General features: G+C 37.7%; 3 protein-coding genes across 4 annotated transcripts in view; 2 read left to right on the plus strand and 1 right to left on the minus strand.

Annotated features, from left to right (window-relative positions):
- Nucleotides 1-1401, minus strand: part of LOC135207547 (cathepsin B-like) — a 47748-nt gene extending 46347 nt beyond the window's left edge. The window contains exon 1 of the mRNA XM_064239375.1: nt 1343-1401. Coding sequence (XP_064095445.1) covers nt 1343-1386 — 44 coding nt within the window. The 5' untranslated portion in view covers nt 1387-1401. The remainder of the gene's footprint in view (nt 1-1342) is intronic.
- Nucleotides 93-4497, plus strand: LOC135207548 (NF-kappa-B inhibitor epsilon-like). 2 transcript variants are annotated; one of them, XM_064239379.1, is made up of 5 exons: nt 93-930; nt 1361-1532; nt 1678-1888; nt 2746-2918; nt 4363-4497. In XM_064239379.1, the coding sequence occupies exons 1-4, from the start codon at nt 814-816 to the stop codon at nt 2870-2872; spliced, it is 627 nt and encodes a 208-aa protein (XP_064095449.1). In that variant the 5' UTR covers nt 93-813; the 3' UTR covers nt 2873-2918; nt 4363-4497. The 2 variants fall into 2 exon arrangements, with proteins under 2 accessions (XP_064095449.1, XP_064095448.1); XM_064239378.1 differs by lacking the exon at nt 4363-4497 and adding an exon at nt 3946-4084.
- LOC135207546 (homeobox protein Nkx-6.1-like) lies at nt 4363-17635 on the plus strand. Its single transcript, XM_064239373.1, has 3 exons — nt 4363-5254; nt 8293-8579; nt 17172-17635. Exons 1-3 carry the CDS (start codon nt 4363-4365, stop codon nt 17508-17510), a joined length of 1518 nt encoding a protein of 505 aa, XP_064095443.1. The 3' UTR covers nt 17511-17635.
- The last annotated feature ends 631 nt before the right edge of the window (nt 17636-18266 follow it).

Raw genomic sequence — 18266 nt, forward strand, 5'->3', positions numbered from 1 at the left:
TGGCATTTAATTGCAATTGTGTGTAGTGCTAAACAAGATTTGCTGGGCGTCGATTAGCGGTATATAATACCTGGTAATACACACACAAATAGATTTTCTACGACTAGTTGAATACTATTAAAATACAACGGACACTGTTGGTAATACTTAGAGCACCAACTGAGACATGTAGTTCACTCATACGTACTCGAATTGCGAATTTAACAAAATGTCCTCTAAAATGAGGGTAGGCCTATGTGTTCGTCTATGCCAACTTTTTGTAATATACTTGAGTGCCAGTCTATTCTGTCATCTGGTACACATTATGTTAGAGGACCACTCTCGCCTAAATTGCTCATGAATAAAAGAAAAATGACTACTGTTTTCTCTTGTCTGTAAAAAAACTAAACACGACATCCTGTGGACCTGTTGATAAGCCCAAAGCGTCACTTTGGCTTTCCCGTAAGTTGACTTGTGTAATTTACATATAAGACTGAGAAAAAAATTATTTCCAATTTGTTTAGTTTATATCGATTTATGTAAAGAATTGGATCACGACTAGCTCGGCTTAAAGGAGAACTAGAAAACAGTTAACAATGGCGAAAGTCAGCGACAGGAAGTGGAAGTCACATCAGTTATTCATAGCCTCAGTTACGTGGTGTCTGTGGCGCTTCATGTGGTACTAGAGCCAGTGTCTTTTTTTTCTTAGGCCTAGTCACTGATTTTTATTTCCCCGTCGAATTTGCATACGCATACTTAGAAAGAGAAGGAGGTTGGGTCAATCAGAGGTTGGGGAAAACATTCATCAACGCCAGGAACACCATCTGAGACACGATGCCATTTTCCCGAAGTCGTACGAACAAGATGTTGGATGACCGTCCAACACCCGAGCAGAAACTTCAGCGCCTGAAGACGGCCATCCAAGCCATCATTGCTGATGATGTTTGCACGGTGAGTATGATGAGATATATTATAGTCTTGAAGATGTTAATACACACTCACACACACAGCTTTTTAATGTGATGTAAGTTCTGCTGTATGATGAGAATCGGAGAATGATTACGTCAGATGCTATATGCGACATCAAAACGATCTCGCTTTCAGATGATAATTTATAAAATATACTGCATGGATAACCACGCAAAAAGTGTGATTTAATCTCTCTCTCTCTCTCTCTCTCTCTCTCTCTCTCTCTCTCTCTCTCTCTCTCTCTCTCCCCTTAGGTCGTTGGTTCAAACGCAGTCATTCATTACGTTTTTTTTTTTTATCGACTGAACAGATGTTGTCTCCCATTCTGTTATTGAATAATGAAAATATTATTATATTTGAACGCAAAGTTTTCACTATAATTCGTAAATATTACCTTCTGTATTGCTTCAAGGTTGTCTCTTGTATACCCGGCAACATCGAAGTCGGAGCAACGCACGACCTCGTCCTCGGGGCAGAACTGGGTAAACCTCGACGCGTCAAGGCAACCCTCTTGCACCTAGCCCTTCACCAAAGGGCGGCGCAGTGTGCCAAGCTGCTGCTGCATCTGGGAGCTCCCACAGAAGGTAGTAATAGGCCTATGGGTCTCTTAGACTGAAAGAAAGTACAAATTGCGATCTTATGAGGTACTACGTTGAGGTATTTGGGATTTTCTGATTTCATAAGCCTTATCAATTAAGTAATTCCTTAAGTCTCTCGTCCTTTTAACAGCTCCCGAGAGCGACCTGGGCGACCGCGCGCTTCACGCCGCCGTCAGGATGGGCAGTTACGACTTGGTGAACCTCCTCCTCGAGTATGGATCGTCAGCTCAGTCGACCAATGCCGCTGGGGAGACGCCCCTTCACTTGGCTGCCGGAAAGGGACTTGTCCACATTACCAAGGTCCTGCTGGATGCCGGGGCAGACCCTCTTGCCAATAACAGGTGAGTTAAAAAAACAAAAACAAAAACTATATTATATATATACATATATATCTTATATATATATGTATATATCTATAATATAATAACTATACATACATATTACATACATATATGTGTATATATAAAGGTATAAGCCACAAGGGAAAATAAACAACGGAGTATCCGCAAGATCTTTCGACATTCAAACGTCCTTTACTTAGCAGTTCCGTTTGAACGTCGAAAGATCTTGAGGATATTCCGTTGTTTATTTTCCGTCGTGACTTATACCTTTATTTATGGATTTATCACGTTCCAAACTTTCGTGATTCAGTCACACACACACACACACACACACACACATATATATATATATATATATATATATATATATATATATATATATATATATATTATATATATATATACACGTATATACGAAACATTGTGTTATCACCTAAATCTCACAGACGCAATGACCGAGGATGGGATTGGAAGTCAGTTAAATTTAGACGAATCTCAACGAAATTATTACAATTAGCACATTTTTTTTCAGTTTGCACTTTCCGTTACTATCGATACGGAACACAAAGGCCTACTATGCTATCACCTAAATCTCAAAGACTTAGAGATCGACCTCGAAGTGGGTGCGATTTAGGCGATATACATATCGATTTTATTACAATTTTGTCTATTCATTTTCCTTCAGTTACGGATATCACGAAACACATAGGCCTATACTATGCCATCACCTAAATCTCACAGACAGAGATCGGGAATCGAACTCGAAGTGTGAGATTTAGGCGGACCCCAACGAAATGATTACAACTTGCACATTATTATTATTATATAAATATTATTTTATTGTCCTTCATTCATAGATATCACGAAACATGCTGGGACGTAGCTACGCTCTCGGGAACTCCCTCGGCGACTGCCTGCGCTGATCTGATCCTTACGCATCACTATCAGGAAAGGGAGAGGGAAGGGGACGTATTCCTAGAATAATTTGAAATCACCTAACCTCCATAATGAAAAATAAGGATGTGATGAAGTAAGTATCTTCAGACACTTACAAATTTGGCACTTATTTATCATGGAATCTTTAGAGCAAAGTCGATGGCCAGTTGGATGAGTTACTGTCATTCTTGTATCGAACCTTAGATTGTTCTTATGAATAATTCCCTTTTGGTATATAAGTTCATTTAAGATAAAATGAGTCTGATATTAAGGATATTTGTAGCTGAACTTTGAAATTATAAAAAATCCACATTCCTTTCCTGTAATGAATAATAAAACCACTTATTTAAAACTCAGAATCGTGAATTAGTTTATGACAATAGAATATGTTCTGTGTCCCCAAATATCTAATATTAAGTGAAACAAAACATTAATAAATTATAATAAAAACAAGTGCCTTACATTCCTGTTTCAAATGTTATGAATTTCCAGTCGAACAGAAGTTTTCTTTTACGTTAACTAGAGAGAGAGAGAGAGAGAGAGAGAGAGAGAGAGAGAGAGAGAGAGAGAGAGAGAGAGAGAGAGAGAGAGATGGTTTTGATTAAGCTGGCTTTATTTGATAGGGTAAGAAGTGGATTAAGAGGCTTAGTGTGGACCTCCGTAATCTACCCGACCAACATAAAGAGAGAGAGAGAGAGAGAGAGAGAGAGAGAGAGAGAGAGAGAGAGAGATCAGCGCACGGGTAGGCAAGGTGCCGTAGGTACGAGGGTCAGGTGAGTGAATGAGTGACGGACGATGGGAAGGGGGGTTTGCTATATGTGGGAGGGAAAAGGGGGGGAGGGGGGGAGGGAGAAAGGGGGATGGGTGGGAGTTGCTTCCAGGGAATCTTGGCCGATGGCAACAATCAACTTGTGCCATAAACTCCTAGGAGCGGAGCTGGGCAGTACTCCGGGAGGAACCTTCCCGCCTTTTCTCCCTCTAACTCCAGGGAAAGACAGACTTTCCCGCCAGAAGTCTTTAAATAAAAAATCAGAAGAAAAAAATGCGTTTCAGAGAATATCGTCTTTTTAATTTCTTCGTGACGTTATTTTTCAAAATCTTCTATTTTTCTTTCACAACAGGAAATGTACCGAGAAGTATTTAATTGGCATCGTGAAGTGACGCTATCAAACGCTGTTGTTTATACGAGGAATTTGAATACGTGAACGGTTTTCTCATCACAGATAATATATATGAGAATGACAATAAGGAATTTTAGTCACTGAATTATTTATAAGGAAAAGGAGAGTAATCTGACATTTCTCGATACAGTTTGTTTTAACGCAGATTTCTTAACCGGGTCAATTATTTTACGCAAGAAAATACTGGTTATTCAACACGAAATGACTAAACGTAATCTACGCGAAATCAGGATAAATAGTGACAGTGTATTTAAGAGTAAAATCAGTTTTTATATTGCGACACATAGAATAATTTGGTTTTGAAAAGACACTACTTCGCGTTTCGAACTGAGTCCAGCCCTTTTCTCATTCGTTTAGATGTTTGTTCCCTGTGAAGTTCACAAAGGGCTCGACAAGCGACAAACGGCCGCCCCGCTGGAGGAGAACAGCAGCGGCGTTGGGATCATCCCGATATGTAACCGTAACAGTACCAACGGCGTTTCTCCTTTCCATCCCACCTGCGGCTGCTTCGGGTCTTCCCCTTCGTTGGCTCATGAATGTGGAGGGAGCAGTACTGCTTTCCCTCCTCCCCCTCCCCCTCCTCCACATCCTCCTCAGCCTACACATCCTAATTCCCTCCTTTTCCCTCCACCTCCTGCTTCCCTTTCGCAACTTGAAATGCCTCCTCCTCCTCCTACGAGAAGCCAGGAAAGGCACGTCGTAGGGTCTTCCTCGACAGCAGCCCTAGCATACGAAGGAGTTGGAGGAGGAGGAGGAGGAGGGACGCTCATGACTCACGCTTCAGGAGACGCTGTGGGCGTCTACCTCCTCTCCAGAGACCACCTTCGCAGGTGCTTCGAGTGCGCCTTTTGCTCTCACCACTACCTGTGGCCTCTCTCCTCCATGGCTGCTGATAGCGGGACTGCTTTTCTCAGCTCTTCGTCAACGGCTACCGCAGCCGCAGCTGCTGCGGCGGTGGCTGCAGCAGCGGCGCTAAGGTCTCCTAGTACTACCTCGCTGTTGCACAACCAACTGTTGAGGAGCAACGAGGACGAAAGGGCGGAGGATCGAGGGGCGTCTACAGGCAGTTGGCGTCATCGGGGTTTCACGGTTGACAGCCTCCTGGCTCCCAGGGACACTTGGCTGCATCACGTTCGTCCCTCGCATTTTCCAGCGCATCACCACTTCACAGCTCATCTGCCCGCTGCTAATGCTGTTGCTGCTGCTGCAAGCATAACAGCACAGCTTCCCTCCCGTAGTCCTAGCGGAGGTGAGTAGGTTTATTTATTTATTTTTTTATTTAAGTTTTTTTATAACCATGTGACACCTCTTTCTTTAGGCCTACTCGAACATGTATACTACAATATGTAGTTGACATATTTTTGTTAATGATTTTGATATTTTTATCCGCATCGATGCCTTGACAACTGAATAATATCACAATTTAGGATTTTGCAAAAGGCACAGGACACAAAAACACTTTTTACATTTTTAGAAATATATATATATATATATATAATTAAAACTTAATATTTTGCACAACGCAAACGGCAAAAGACCACGTTATCTATAGTTCTTGTTGGGGGGCTGGGTTGTAGGAAAGGCTAGGTCAATGGAGAGCCTAAAAAGGTTAGAATAAGGTTTCGCACTGAGTTAAAATACAAAAATTTTTGGATACGATATTCATGTTTTATTTATTAGAATAAAAATGTAAAAAAATAAAAAAAATAGATAATGTGCTTGTTAAACAGTACAGAAAAATGATTTCTAATAAAATATAAAATATTTATTTTAATATTTTGGTGAAACAAAGCTCTATTTGACCTAAGATTTGAGCACATTTCATTTTCCGTTAAAAGTTTGGAATGCGTATGATGTTGACAACTTATGCATGAGGGGAAAATCATGCACGCGTCCCGACTAGGCTGGAGGTCGGATCACACCTTGTTCACTTTCACGCTTTGTCACACTCAAGGTACCTTGGTCACACTTACGTCTGACAAAGAGAGAACAAAACTATTAACTATAAAAGAAGCAAGCTGGTCTGCATCTTTATTCATAGGCAAATTTTATCGTTGGAAATTAGAATTAAGACTATGAGACTAAACCAGTGGTTTTCAACCTGTGGGCCATGGCTGGTTCTGAGGGGGGCCATGACACAAGCATCTTTAAAATAATATTTAAAAGTGAAAAATCTAGAAATAATGAAGCACAAAATGAGAGAGAGTTGAAAAGCAAGCACAACCATCACACTAGCTACCAAATCTATGCAGTATTTTATATGCCTACAATAAAGTACTGTAATTTTTATTTCTATAATTGTTGTACAAGTGTAAATTTAGTTTTTATTACAATACAAGTAGACAAATATTATTTACTATAAATGCACGCCAGCGCTTAACTTCATAAGTGGAATTTTAGTTTTTATTTCAATGTCCCAAATTAATTTAGAATACTGTTAAATGTAGACCAGTGCTTATTTTCATAAGTGAAAAGGTATTTTGAGTTATTATTACAACCCATAAAATTTAATTACGCAAATACTGGAAAGTGTTTAATTTCATAAGTGAATACATGTCCTTTGAGTTTTGATTACAACATATATGAGTTATTAACAGTGAATAAAGGCCAACATTTTCTTCCAGTAATGAAAATGTAAACTAATGAAGCGCTCTAAAGAAATGGTTCTGTAAATGATAATGTAAAACTAATAAAAGTGTTCTAAAAAACGTTAATAAAATTCTAGTATTATATTTTACACAATTTTGAATGGCATTGGGCCACGAGTACTTAGGAATGCCAAAAATGGCCCATGGGCACAAAAAGGTTGAAAAACACTGTACTAAACAAAGCACTTGATGTTTCACTCAGCAGTTTAAAGGATAAAAAGTTATTGGCTTAATACTTAAGATTCTGCAAGTCCTTGACCAGTTGGCCACAACGAGAACTTCTGGTTGATAATAGTGTCAGTTCGAAATGCTAAGTAGCAGGATCATTAATTACCAAGTATGAACAATTGATAACTTAGAATGACCCAAGGTTAAGTCTAGTTTTTCATCCGAAACTGGCAAACAAGAAAAGGTATTTCAGTAGGTAGAGAATAAAAAAAAATAATCATTATGGAGGGCTCCGTATTTCTCTTCACTTCTCTGACAGCTCTCTAATCGAATGTAGGCCTAGAAATTACATGAACTGAGTTATTAGAGCTCTTGGAAAGTTCTCTATTCATTAGCATCGAGCTATGAGTCTAAGGTAAACAACGGACGTGCGTCATTTCCCGATTAAAAGAAAAAAAAATGAACATAGCTACAGATCACGTAGTTCAGAACATTTGGTTATGACTTCGTAAGTTATCAGAGACGGAATTTTGATAAGAGAAGACAAAAAATTGTAGAAAGCAAAGAACAAATTCTCTCTCTCTCTCTCTCTCTCTTTAAACTAACGTTAGCATTTGATGTTCGGTCTAGGTTTAACCTTACGCTCTTTAATCACGTTCACTTAAAGGAAGTATTTTTTTTTTTACTCTTGCTGTTGTTTCTGAACCTTTAAACCGTAAATAATGACTGAAAGAAGAATATCGCAGTGTTAATAAAACCTACCGTAATCACTCGATAAAGAGAGAGAGAGAGAGAAACATGAAATAAAAAAATTGCCTTCAGCGGCTCCCGCCTTCCTGTCATTTCATCTGTGCATACCCTCTTCTCCCAACTCGAGCCATCCATTTTTCCCTCCCTTCGCCTTCAAGCATGCATTTTTAAATGGCAGTGAGGAACAATTGTTTGCTTCACCGCTCGCCATTGGAAACCTACTTAGGCCGTTATCGTCGTCGAGGGCACTAATCTCAAAAAACCAGAGCGGGAGTTTGAACCTGGATTCTCGAGTTGTCAATTGCAAGAAGAAGAACCCCTCATTGTTCCGTGAAGTGATTCCATACGACTATTGTTCCAATCGCTGCGCATTCTCTCTCTCTCTCTCTCTCTCTCTCTCTCTCTCTCTCTCTCGTCTCCTCTTCATCTCTCTCTCTCTCTCTCTCTCTCTCTCAAAGGACGGCTAGATTTGCTGTTCTTGAAATGTTACATTCGTAGGCGGTTTAGCGTAGGCTCTGTTGATGTAGATTTAGCAGTGGATGCCTTTATTTAGCAACAATAATCACGAACACTTGTGTCTTTATCGTCATTATATTAATGATTATTATTATTACAAAGTTATTATGATAATAACTAGTACAAGTCAACGACTTTAACCCGTAAAATCCAAAATAAATGAGAAAGTTACTCAAACACCCCCATTCTTTATCTCGAATCCCAGGCTTGCCAACCTCTTCGCCTCCTGGTAAAGATGACGACGCTAGCCACCTGCAGGAGCAGAGACCCTTAAGTACCCGGGCATCGGTGTCGTCCGCTGGCGAAGGGGCAGCCACGCCCTCTGGGTCAACTGGGGTGACGCCAGTCAAGAGGAAGAGGAGACACAGAACGATTTTCACGGAGGACCAGTTGGACGAACTGGAGGCGACCTTCCTCACGACACATTACCCGGATGTTGTTCTGAGGGAGCAGTTAGCCGCCAAGGTGGATCTCATGGAGGAGAGGGTCGAGGTACGTAAAGGGGCGGTTTTCAAATGGAGGTGTACGTAAAAAAAGACTGTAGGCTACATTTATGTACGTAAAGAGACTATACACTTATGTACGTACTAAACTTATACACTTACGTACGTACACAGACACCTGCTCCTGTTTCTCCTATATGATGTTGGTTGCCATCTCTTTAGTTAATGACTGGTAATGCACGGGAAAGACACGTACACTTACGTACAGACTTACACACGTACACACATTTGCTCCTGGTTTCTCATGAAGGAGTGTCTAGGTACGTAAAGGAAGGGGTTTCAAAGGAAAAAACAAGTACTTACCGTAACGTACGTACAAATTTATACACGCACAGACACCTGTTGCTATCTTCTCACGGAGGATAGATTGGGGGTAAGTAAACGGATTTTCAAATGGAAATGTACGGGAAAGCACGTACACTTACATACGTACAAAGTTATACACGTACACTGATAAATTTATACACGTACACAAACACCAGCTTCTGGTTTCTCATGGAGGAGAGAGTTGAGGTACATACAGAAAGGATTTTCAAAGGGAAATGTACGTAAATACACATAAGCTTACTTACGTGCAAACTTATACACGTACACAGACACCTGCCTCTGTTTCTCATACGTAATGCTGGTTGCCATCTCTGCTATTGATTTTTTTTTAATAATAAATCTAAACTTAGGCTAACATTAGTCTTATATAAGAATCTTCACAAAATTAAGTTCTGTATCCTACCAACTTTCTAAGAAAAGGTAGACAGTGTGGGATTCTTGGTAACGTTAGTTAGTAGGTATGAATCGTCGTTATATCTTAACATGGACAAGTTATTTTGGAGTTCTTCTATATATATATATATATATATATATATATATATATATATATATATATATATATATAATATATATATATATATGTTCGTACTGAAGTAGATTATACATTATCAACATTCCTCTGTTGTTGTCAGGGGAAGTCTGTCGTCACACTGCGCATGCTCGAAATGTTCCGGCTGCGGGTTTGATTTGTATTCAAACTTCTACTTATACTCTATATTTCTATTCGTTTATTTAGTCATTCTTTAAAAAAAGAAAGAAACCTTAGTATTGCTTTCTTTACACACGCATGTGAGTGTATGTGCGTTTGTGTGTATTTAGTATAGACACAAACGTAGATTACGTTAGGCGTAGGTTACCGACGGGATCGAAAATACATAGATTATTTGTAAAAAAAATGTGCAAGATAGTTTTTTTTAATTCTTGCAATTTGAAGTCAATTTTGAAAAAATTCTGCATTTAATACTATTAAAATGGTAAAATATTGTATATTTCCTCTAATAAAAGATAATAAAAAAATTCTTAAATCAGTTCGGTCTATATAATAAAAAGTGGAGTTTGAACCCTTAATGGAAGGAGTTCAATTCTCAAATTTTGGAAGGATCAAGAAAGAGAGAAGGATTTATTAATTTTTAGCGTTGAGTAGACGATGTGAATGAGGTACAGAAGTGGGTTTTTGAGTTTGTGTAGGAGGCAAACGTGCTGCTGGTGAGCGTTATGGGCTGGGTTGCAAAGTGGCTAAGGTTGTAGTGGAAGTTTCAAACAAAGGGTTCATCTCCCTTATTTAACTATCTGTGTTTTTGTGACTATTGCTTCACTGTTTTTTTTTATTTTTTTATTTTTTTAAGTTTTAGAGACACCCACTGTTAGAACCAAGAGCGTGGTGTTTAGAATGTTTATACATATATATATATAATTATATATATATATATATATATATAGGGATACCACAGGAAAATGATAGTCATAAATCCAAGCGCTTTCAGTCTACTGAGACATTGTCAAGGAACGAATGAAATAGCATATACAATTGGAGAGAAAGGTCTCAGGTACACAACAAGATCAAGAATACCAGATGGTTAATTGTCAAAAGGGTAAAAATTAAAAGAGATAATCCAGGATTATCGGATATCACACGGTCACAAACCTAAACAGATTTGACCCTAACCGAAATTACAAAGTATCTTACAGTCCAAAACATGTAAAAACTGAACATATTAATTTTGTTGCTTATATTTATCTACAACTTTTTTCATTGTGAAAGCATCAAGTTTAAATAAACCAAGACTTAAATTTAGAACATTTCCATTATTTTAACTGTGTCATTACATGGGATTAAGGCTCTTGCTTGACTCCAGTTAATAGGATGATCTAAATCTTTCATATGTACGAATAATGCATTCGATATTTGCCCAGTTCTCACAGAATATTGGTGCTGTTTGAGACGTTGTGAAAGAGATTTACCGGTCTGTCCGTAATAGACTTCATCACACTTTTTGCAAGGAATTTCATATATGCAGCCTGGAAGATCTTTAGGAGAATGTTTGATTACTAAACTCTTGACATTAATATTACTGAAAACAACATTTATGTTAAAAAACTTAAAATTTTAGGAGTATCTAAAAACCTTTCATCATAGGGTAATTTTAGAATGTTATGCTTACTAAATTCAAGTTTGTCATTAGTTGAATAAAATGTTTTTCTAGCTCTTTTCCATGCCACATCTACAAAAGTCCTTGGGTATTTAAGTTTCAATGCAATATCATAAATAGTTTTAATCTCAGCGTCAATAAACTGCGGGCTACAGACACGTAAAGCCCTAAGGAACATCCCAGAAAAAACAGAGCATTTAACATTTTGATGGTGATTGGAGTAGTAATGAACAAAAGAGGCAATGTTAGTTGATTTCCGAAAGACTCAAAAGGTGAAATTTCTATCATTTCGGTTAGGGTCAAATCTGTTTAGGTTTGTGACCGTGTGACATCCGATAATCCTGGATTATCTCTCTTAATTTTTACCCTTTTGACAATTAACAACCTGGCATTCTTGATCTTGTTGTGTACCTGAGACCTTTCTCTCCAACTGTACTGCATTCGTTCCTTGACAATGTCTTAGTAAAGACGAAAGCGCTTGGATTTCTGACTATCATTTTCCTGTGGTATTCGCTTATTTAATGAAGTCACGTGCATCTACTGTGATGATTTTTTAAGCATATATAATATTTTATATATATATATATATATATATATATATATATATAAATATATATAATATATAGTATATATATATATTATAATATATATATGTTGTTTTAGAATTTTATTGTCAAACTAAATAAAATATAAATATCTTTAAAATGGATACATCATAATATAGGTAAAAATTATACTTAATGAATACATATTTCATGCGTACACATAAAAATATAAATGAAGAATTTAATCAAAACAATATTGATTTGCTACTGTTTCACAAAACCTATAAAATTTGTCATTGTGGTTTCTTTCGTTTCACAAAAATTCGTTTAAGTAAGAGTTCAACAATTCCCTTCTGCATCCGAGCATGCGTTTATTCGTATTTTGTGTTTATTCCAATAACTCGATCGATTGAGTATGAACTCCGGTAGCTCTATCAACGAAATTTAACGAGCGATTTACAGTATGATGAGCGAATCCTATAGGTCCCTTTGAACGTTGCAATATGCTCCCCACTGATCACTGTGAATGGTTGTTCCTGGCATAGCTACTTTCTTAATTATCGGTAATAGCGTTTCGGCATTACGCGAATAGACTATCTCCATATAATCCAAAGCTGGTGACGAAGATAGGGTCAACTATCCCAAATACCCAAATTGGATTCTGAGGAGCGCGTCCCCTGTGGTGTTCTGGTTTGTGGCTGAAGCAAGACTCATCAATTTGCACTGTTATTCCTAGTCCACCAAGTTTAATAGTTTTTTTTTTCAAAATATTTCTGGCAAACTTCACGAAAAAAACTGAACCAACTTGTTAAAGATTAGTATCTAATTATGTGTTTAGAAACAAAAAAAGTAATGATTTAACAATGAAAACTGAAAACAAATCGTTAAAAAACATCGGGTATTGCTAAATAGAGCAAGTAAAGATAAGCTCCCCGGCAGTGCTTATCTTTACTTGATATATATATATAATATATATATAATATATATATATATATATATATATCTATATATATATTATATATCTATAGTAATTATATATATATATATATTATATCTATATAGATATATATATATATATATATATATTCTTTTCCTATACTTTTCTAGATTTCTCCTGAACCTTTCTCTCCCATCCTTTCTCCCTTTTCCATGATCCTCCTCCTCCTCCTCCTCCTCCTCCTCCTCCTCCTCCTCCTCCTCCTCCTCCTCCTCCTCCTCCTCCTCCTCCTCCTTCTTCTTCTTTCCCGTAGCTCTCTCTCTCTCTCTCTCTCTCTCTCTCTCTCTCTCTCTGGCCTGGGCGCCGGGCTCCTTAACATTCATAACGGAAGAGATTATGCCGTGGCTGAGATTCCCTCGCTAACTCTAATGTAACCACCAGATTAAAGATAATTAACCTCGGAGGGAATTTTTCATCCCGGGGACGAGTTCTTGTGTTTTCAGAGTCAACAATATTACCTGTGCCAAGTCGCTTTTCAACTCAGGTAATCTTGATTGAAGCGAAATTATCCAAACACAATGAATGGTTTTCGCGGGTCGCTGAGCCCCCGTCGGGCAAAGACACCGCCGCAAAAGTGGCACGGGCAGTAAGTGGCTCCCGCGTACGGAATCTCTTAGGTACACATACACACGTACACCTACACACACACACACACGCACACGGAGGAAATCTACACTTACTCACGCGCGCTTACATAAAAGAGTTCGTAGCGGTGCTTCTTTTACACACTGCATACACATCCTTGATTGCAGTTAGGCTTATAGTACTAGCTCATTGTATACACAGTTGTACACATACATACACAACTCTTACACACACACACATATATATATATATATATACACTTACACACGCACGCTTAGATAAAGAGTTAATAGCTGGTAGCAGCGCTTCTTTTACACACTGCATACACATTCACCTTTGAATTGCAGGTAGGCCTATAGGACTATCCCATGGTATACATGTATATGTTCGCACACGCATAATCGTACACACACATATATACACTTATTAAACGTTCACGCCTAAATGGAGAGTTAGCAGCAGCTCTTCTTTTACACTTTTACACACTGTATACACACCCTTGACTGCAGTTGGGCTTATAAGCCCAGCTCATCATAGACACACGCATACACGTACTAACACACTTGCACGTAGACAGTTTTAACTACACCATTCTAAGACATATATGTGTGTATACAGACGCACGGCCGAACGAAAAGTACGTAGACAGAGTACGCATGAGTATTAATGTTGTTCTTACGAATTCCCGCGCGAAATTATAGACTGAATTATTAAGGATAATATAACAGTAAGAAGAAGAAGAATCAGGACATCGAAAGAGCAAAGGGTAGGGAAAGGAAAGTAAGAAGATTAAGAGGAAAATCCAAGGCCAAAAGAAGTAGGAGGAAGAGGAAGAAGAAGAAGAGAGAGGAGCAGAGGAGGAGATCCTGTGGAAGATGGCCTCCACCCTATTCCAAGTTGTTTGGAATCAAAACAACGGATTTGTTTGAGGAGATAAAAACACAGAACGCGAGAGAGAATTATCATTATTTGGATGCATACATTAAGCTCTCGGCTACTTACGTCGAAAGACGGACGGAGGAGAAGGAAGAAGACCGGGAAAAGGCGAGAAGAGGAGGAAAGAGAGGATTGAGAGAGTGCAGGTGGGGGGGGGGGGGGGGGGGGGAGTGGGAGGGAAAGGAAAGGGTGTCTTTTCATCCATAATAATTCTATTAGGCATTAAGAGATCGTCTCCTGGTTCATGATCTTTTCAACTTCTCATGATATCATGATAATGCTTTAGTTATATATAATATAATTTTTTTTATATATATATATATAGATATATATATATATATATATATACTATATATATATATATATATATATAATATATATTCACCTAAACCAATCTCTGTACTACATCTTCATTTCTCACTTCAACCCTCTAACTCCACATTTATCGCATAATCATTTCACCTTTGTTACTGTTACCTTTCATCTCTCATTTGCATCCAACATTCCCACTTCACTCCCATAAAGGAGAGTTGGCTCAACAGTTCCTTCATTCATTTTTAATTTATTTTTGCCCATTTTCTGAATTCTCTTTAATTTATCTACCTACGAAAATATTATATAGTTAGAGATATAACACTCTTGTCTTAGACGTAGTTTTACCACAGAGAAATGACTCTTAACTTCTTAGTTTTTGTCATAAAGATTCACTTACTCTATAAAGATACATTTACGTCATAGAGATTCACATACGTCATAAAGATTCATTCACGTCATAAAAGTTACTCTATACCTTGCATTCTCGGTACCTGCTCTCCACACTGGATGTTCATCAATTCTAGCCTAAGTGTTTTTAGTCTCATGAACGCCACACACAGGTTTTTCTTTTAAGTAAGAAATTCATCTCACAGCTTCCCAAGATTAACTTGACTAATTGCCAAAGGTATTGATTGGGAGGCCAAGCTGAAATATGCTATTGACATAACCTTTTGAATCCGCAGTCTTAGTAAGAAGGCTCGAAATCTCACTGCACGAAATATACTTATTCCACGGATAATTTGTGGGATAATAGTATTTGGGTTACTACTTCAAGTACTGTTATCAGTGATTATAGAAATATAGTTCCTAGGCGTAAAGATATTAAAAAAAGTTCTATATTAAACATCTGGAAAAAGTAGCAAGAGAAGCAGATACATATGTACAAGGCTTAATGTTTCTCTCGTCTTTACGTGAAGAACCTTTTAGGCCTATGATAAAATATGAAATTTTATTGGATTAAAGAGACACTGGTTGAACTATTATTCAAATTAAAAGGTGGGTTACTAAAAATACTTAGAAAATAAAAGATGGAATAAAAGATACAGACCCAAATAATTGGTAATAATTTATCAGCATCCTGCATCCTGTGCCAGATCAGAATAAGTGGGTTTGCCCGAGGGGACAGTATTGCGTTTCACAGCGATGGTTTTATAAGGACTAAGAGAGCGTTCGTCCATGTATTGTCATAATTATGTTGACTGTCATTTATAGGAATAAAAAAACAACTAGTTTTTCGTGATAGCTAGCTAGCTAGATAGTACTACCATACGCTCTGTTCCAACGCGCTGATATTATTAGACTAAATAGACCTTACCCCGATACATTGTTGTGTTTTTGTTGACATCATTTACATGAATTAAAAATACGAAGAAAGATACGTTTTTAATGATAGCTAAGTGGTTTATGGCAATCAAGTGACGGCTTTTAAGCGCAAACTGAGTCGATCTCGCTATGTGATATGCGACAACCGTGACTCGGTCTAGATCCAACAACTTTCTCGTTGTCTCGCTCGACAAATATTAGCAGGAGTGCAATGGTTTCTTCTTCCTCCTCCTCTTCTTCTTCTTCTTCTCTTTCCTCCTTCGTTAATTCACGTATGCTAATTCGGAGGAGCTCTAGCGGCGAAGGCAGAAAGCGGCTTTGTCTTAGCTTGGCATTTGCATTTAAAGTCCGTCTTCCGGACTTAATTCAGGGATTTTCATATGGCGTACAGCAAAATGACAATCGAAAAAATCGGGTTATTTTCAGGTGCTTTAGAAAATATCCACCGCTGATTTATACAGATTACTCCGGTAGGTGTGTGTGTGTGTGTGTGCGTATGATTTTTGCTGATGACACTACGTGGTAGTAGGAATCTTAAAAGAAAGAGAAGATGGACTTTGATGAAAAATTTATTTTTTATGGGCGTTGACATAACGTGTCTTAGGTTTCCGAGTGTGACTTGAATTTTTGCCGTCTTGTTCTTCTGTTTCTTTCTTTATTTCTTAGTAGTATATTTATACAATACCTCCGTACTCGAATAAATTAACGAATGACTAAATCGAGTAATATTGCTTGTGTGTGGGTCTAATCATGCTAACACGAGACTGACCTCACGCCACTGACAGGATCATACATTGGTGTGCCTTCTCATCTAGTCTTGTGTGATCTAGGCTGACTTTTGACTTAAATTCATAACTCGCTGAATGAATGAAAATGAATGGCACTACAGAGGAATACTTTTCCGTGGTTTGTGAGCACTTCGATCTACTCAGTAGGATCAAATGGTTTTGCTTGCCCCTCTTCCCAACAAGTGACAATCACACAACAGCCTTTGGTGCGCCTGCCAAGGCAAGAGCAGTGGAAACTGGTAGATGCTGGTACCTATATATTCTCCTTCAAAGGTGTCTGGTGCATTGGCCGAAATTTTAGCATGAATGAGAATCGGATGGTTGTTCTTGTCCTTCCAAACAAATGGCAATCGCACAGCGGGCGGCCTTAGGCGTACGCGTCAAGGCAATAGCTGTGGGAAGTGGTAGATGTTGTTGGTTATGTAGTCCATCTGAAAGCTATTTGGTATGTTGATTGTAATTTTAACATGTAGTACCATAAATGTTAACTCACAGGTATTTTATGATCTTGAATGTGCGTCATAAAATGGCACGAAAGTGCAAGGAAATGGTTATTAGCTTTAATTGATATAAACAGAAACTAATCTCTCATTCACCCGCGGGTTTCTTTTGCAGGTATGGTTCAAGAACAGGCGTGCAAAGTGGCGGAAGCAGAAGAGAGAACGCCAAGAGCAGGAGCACCAACAACAACAAAGTCACCTTCAAGAACACCACCACCAACAGCAGCAGCAGCAGCAGCGCGTAGGCTCATCGTCAGACACCAAGAAAACCTTCAAGAAAGTGAACAAGGAATCCACCGTGAGATTAAAGATAGAAGCCGCAGAGGAGGATAATTCTGTGCAAAGGAAAGTTACAGCGACGGAGTCTCCCCAGCAGAGGGCCAAAGTAGTCGCAAGAGCGGAGGTTCCAGAGGACGCTTCTTCCACAGCTGTTTCAGAGACTAAATTTGTGTAACGCTTGTGAGAACGAGTTGACTGCCGCAGATTGTAAATATGGGAAGGCATTACTGATACACAATACAAATACATATGCATCGCGTACTGCATGCGCTGTATATATATATATATATATATATATATATATATTATATATTATATATATGTATATTATATTATATATATATATATAATATATATATATATATATATCATATATATATATATATATATATGTATATGTATATGTTATATATATATATATATATATATATAATATATATATATATATATATATATATATATATATATATATATATATTACCAGAATGTCTGTCATTACCCAGCTTTGAAAACTAACTATATGGCTGGCTCTGCATTATTCTTTAGGGAAGGCATATTCAGATTAATAAGACAATATTTAATTCCTCGTGAATTTTAGCGTTTCATTTAAGAAATTAAATGGTTTTCCAATACATTTATTGCAGCCTGGTTTCTAATGCACAGAGATACAGAGACACAATTTTAATAATATATATATAAAACGATGTAATTGTGTATAGCAATATAACTTATTAATACCCTATTAATAAAAACGTGTAATTAGATTAAATTAATCGTTTTATTTCTTTTGAAATTACTCTTGAAGATAACTATGAGATGTTTTTCGTGGGATCTTCAAACAATCATTTTTGAAATGAGGAAACATTGTGTAGGTAAATGCAGAGATTTATTGTCACTCCAAAAGTCGCAGATTATATTACGAGAAAATACA

The sequence above is a fragment of the Macrobrachium nipponense genome, chromosome 32 (genome assembly GCF_015104395.2).
Source record: "Macrobrachium nipponense isolate FS-2020 chromosome 32, ASM1510439v2, whole genome shotgun sequence".
NCBI classification, from domain to species: Eukaryota; Metazoa; Arthropoda; class Malacostraca; order Decapoda; family Palaemonidae; genus Macrobrachium; species Macrobrachium nipponense.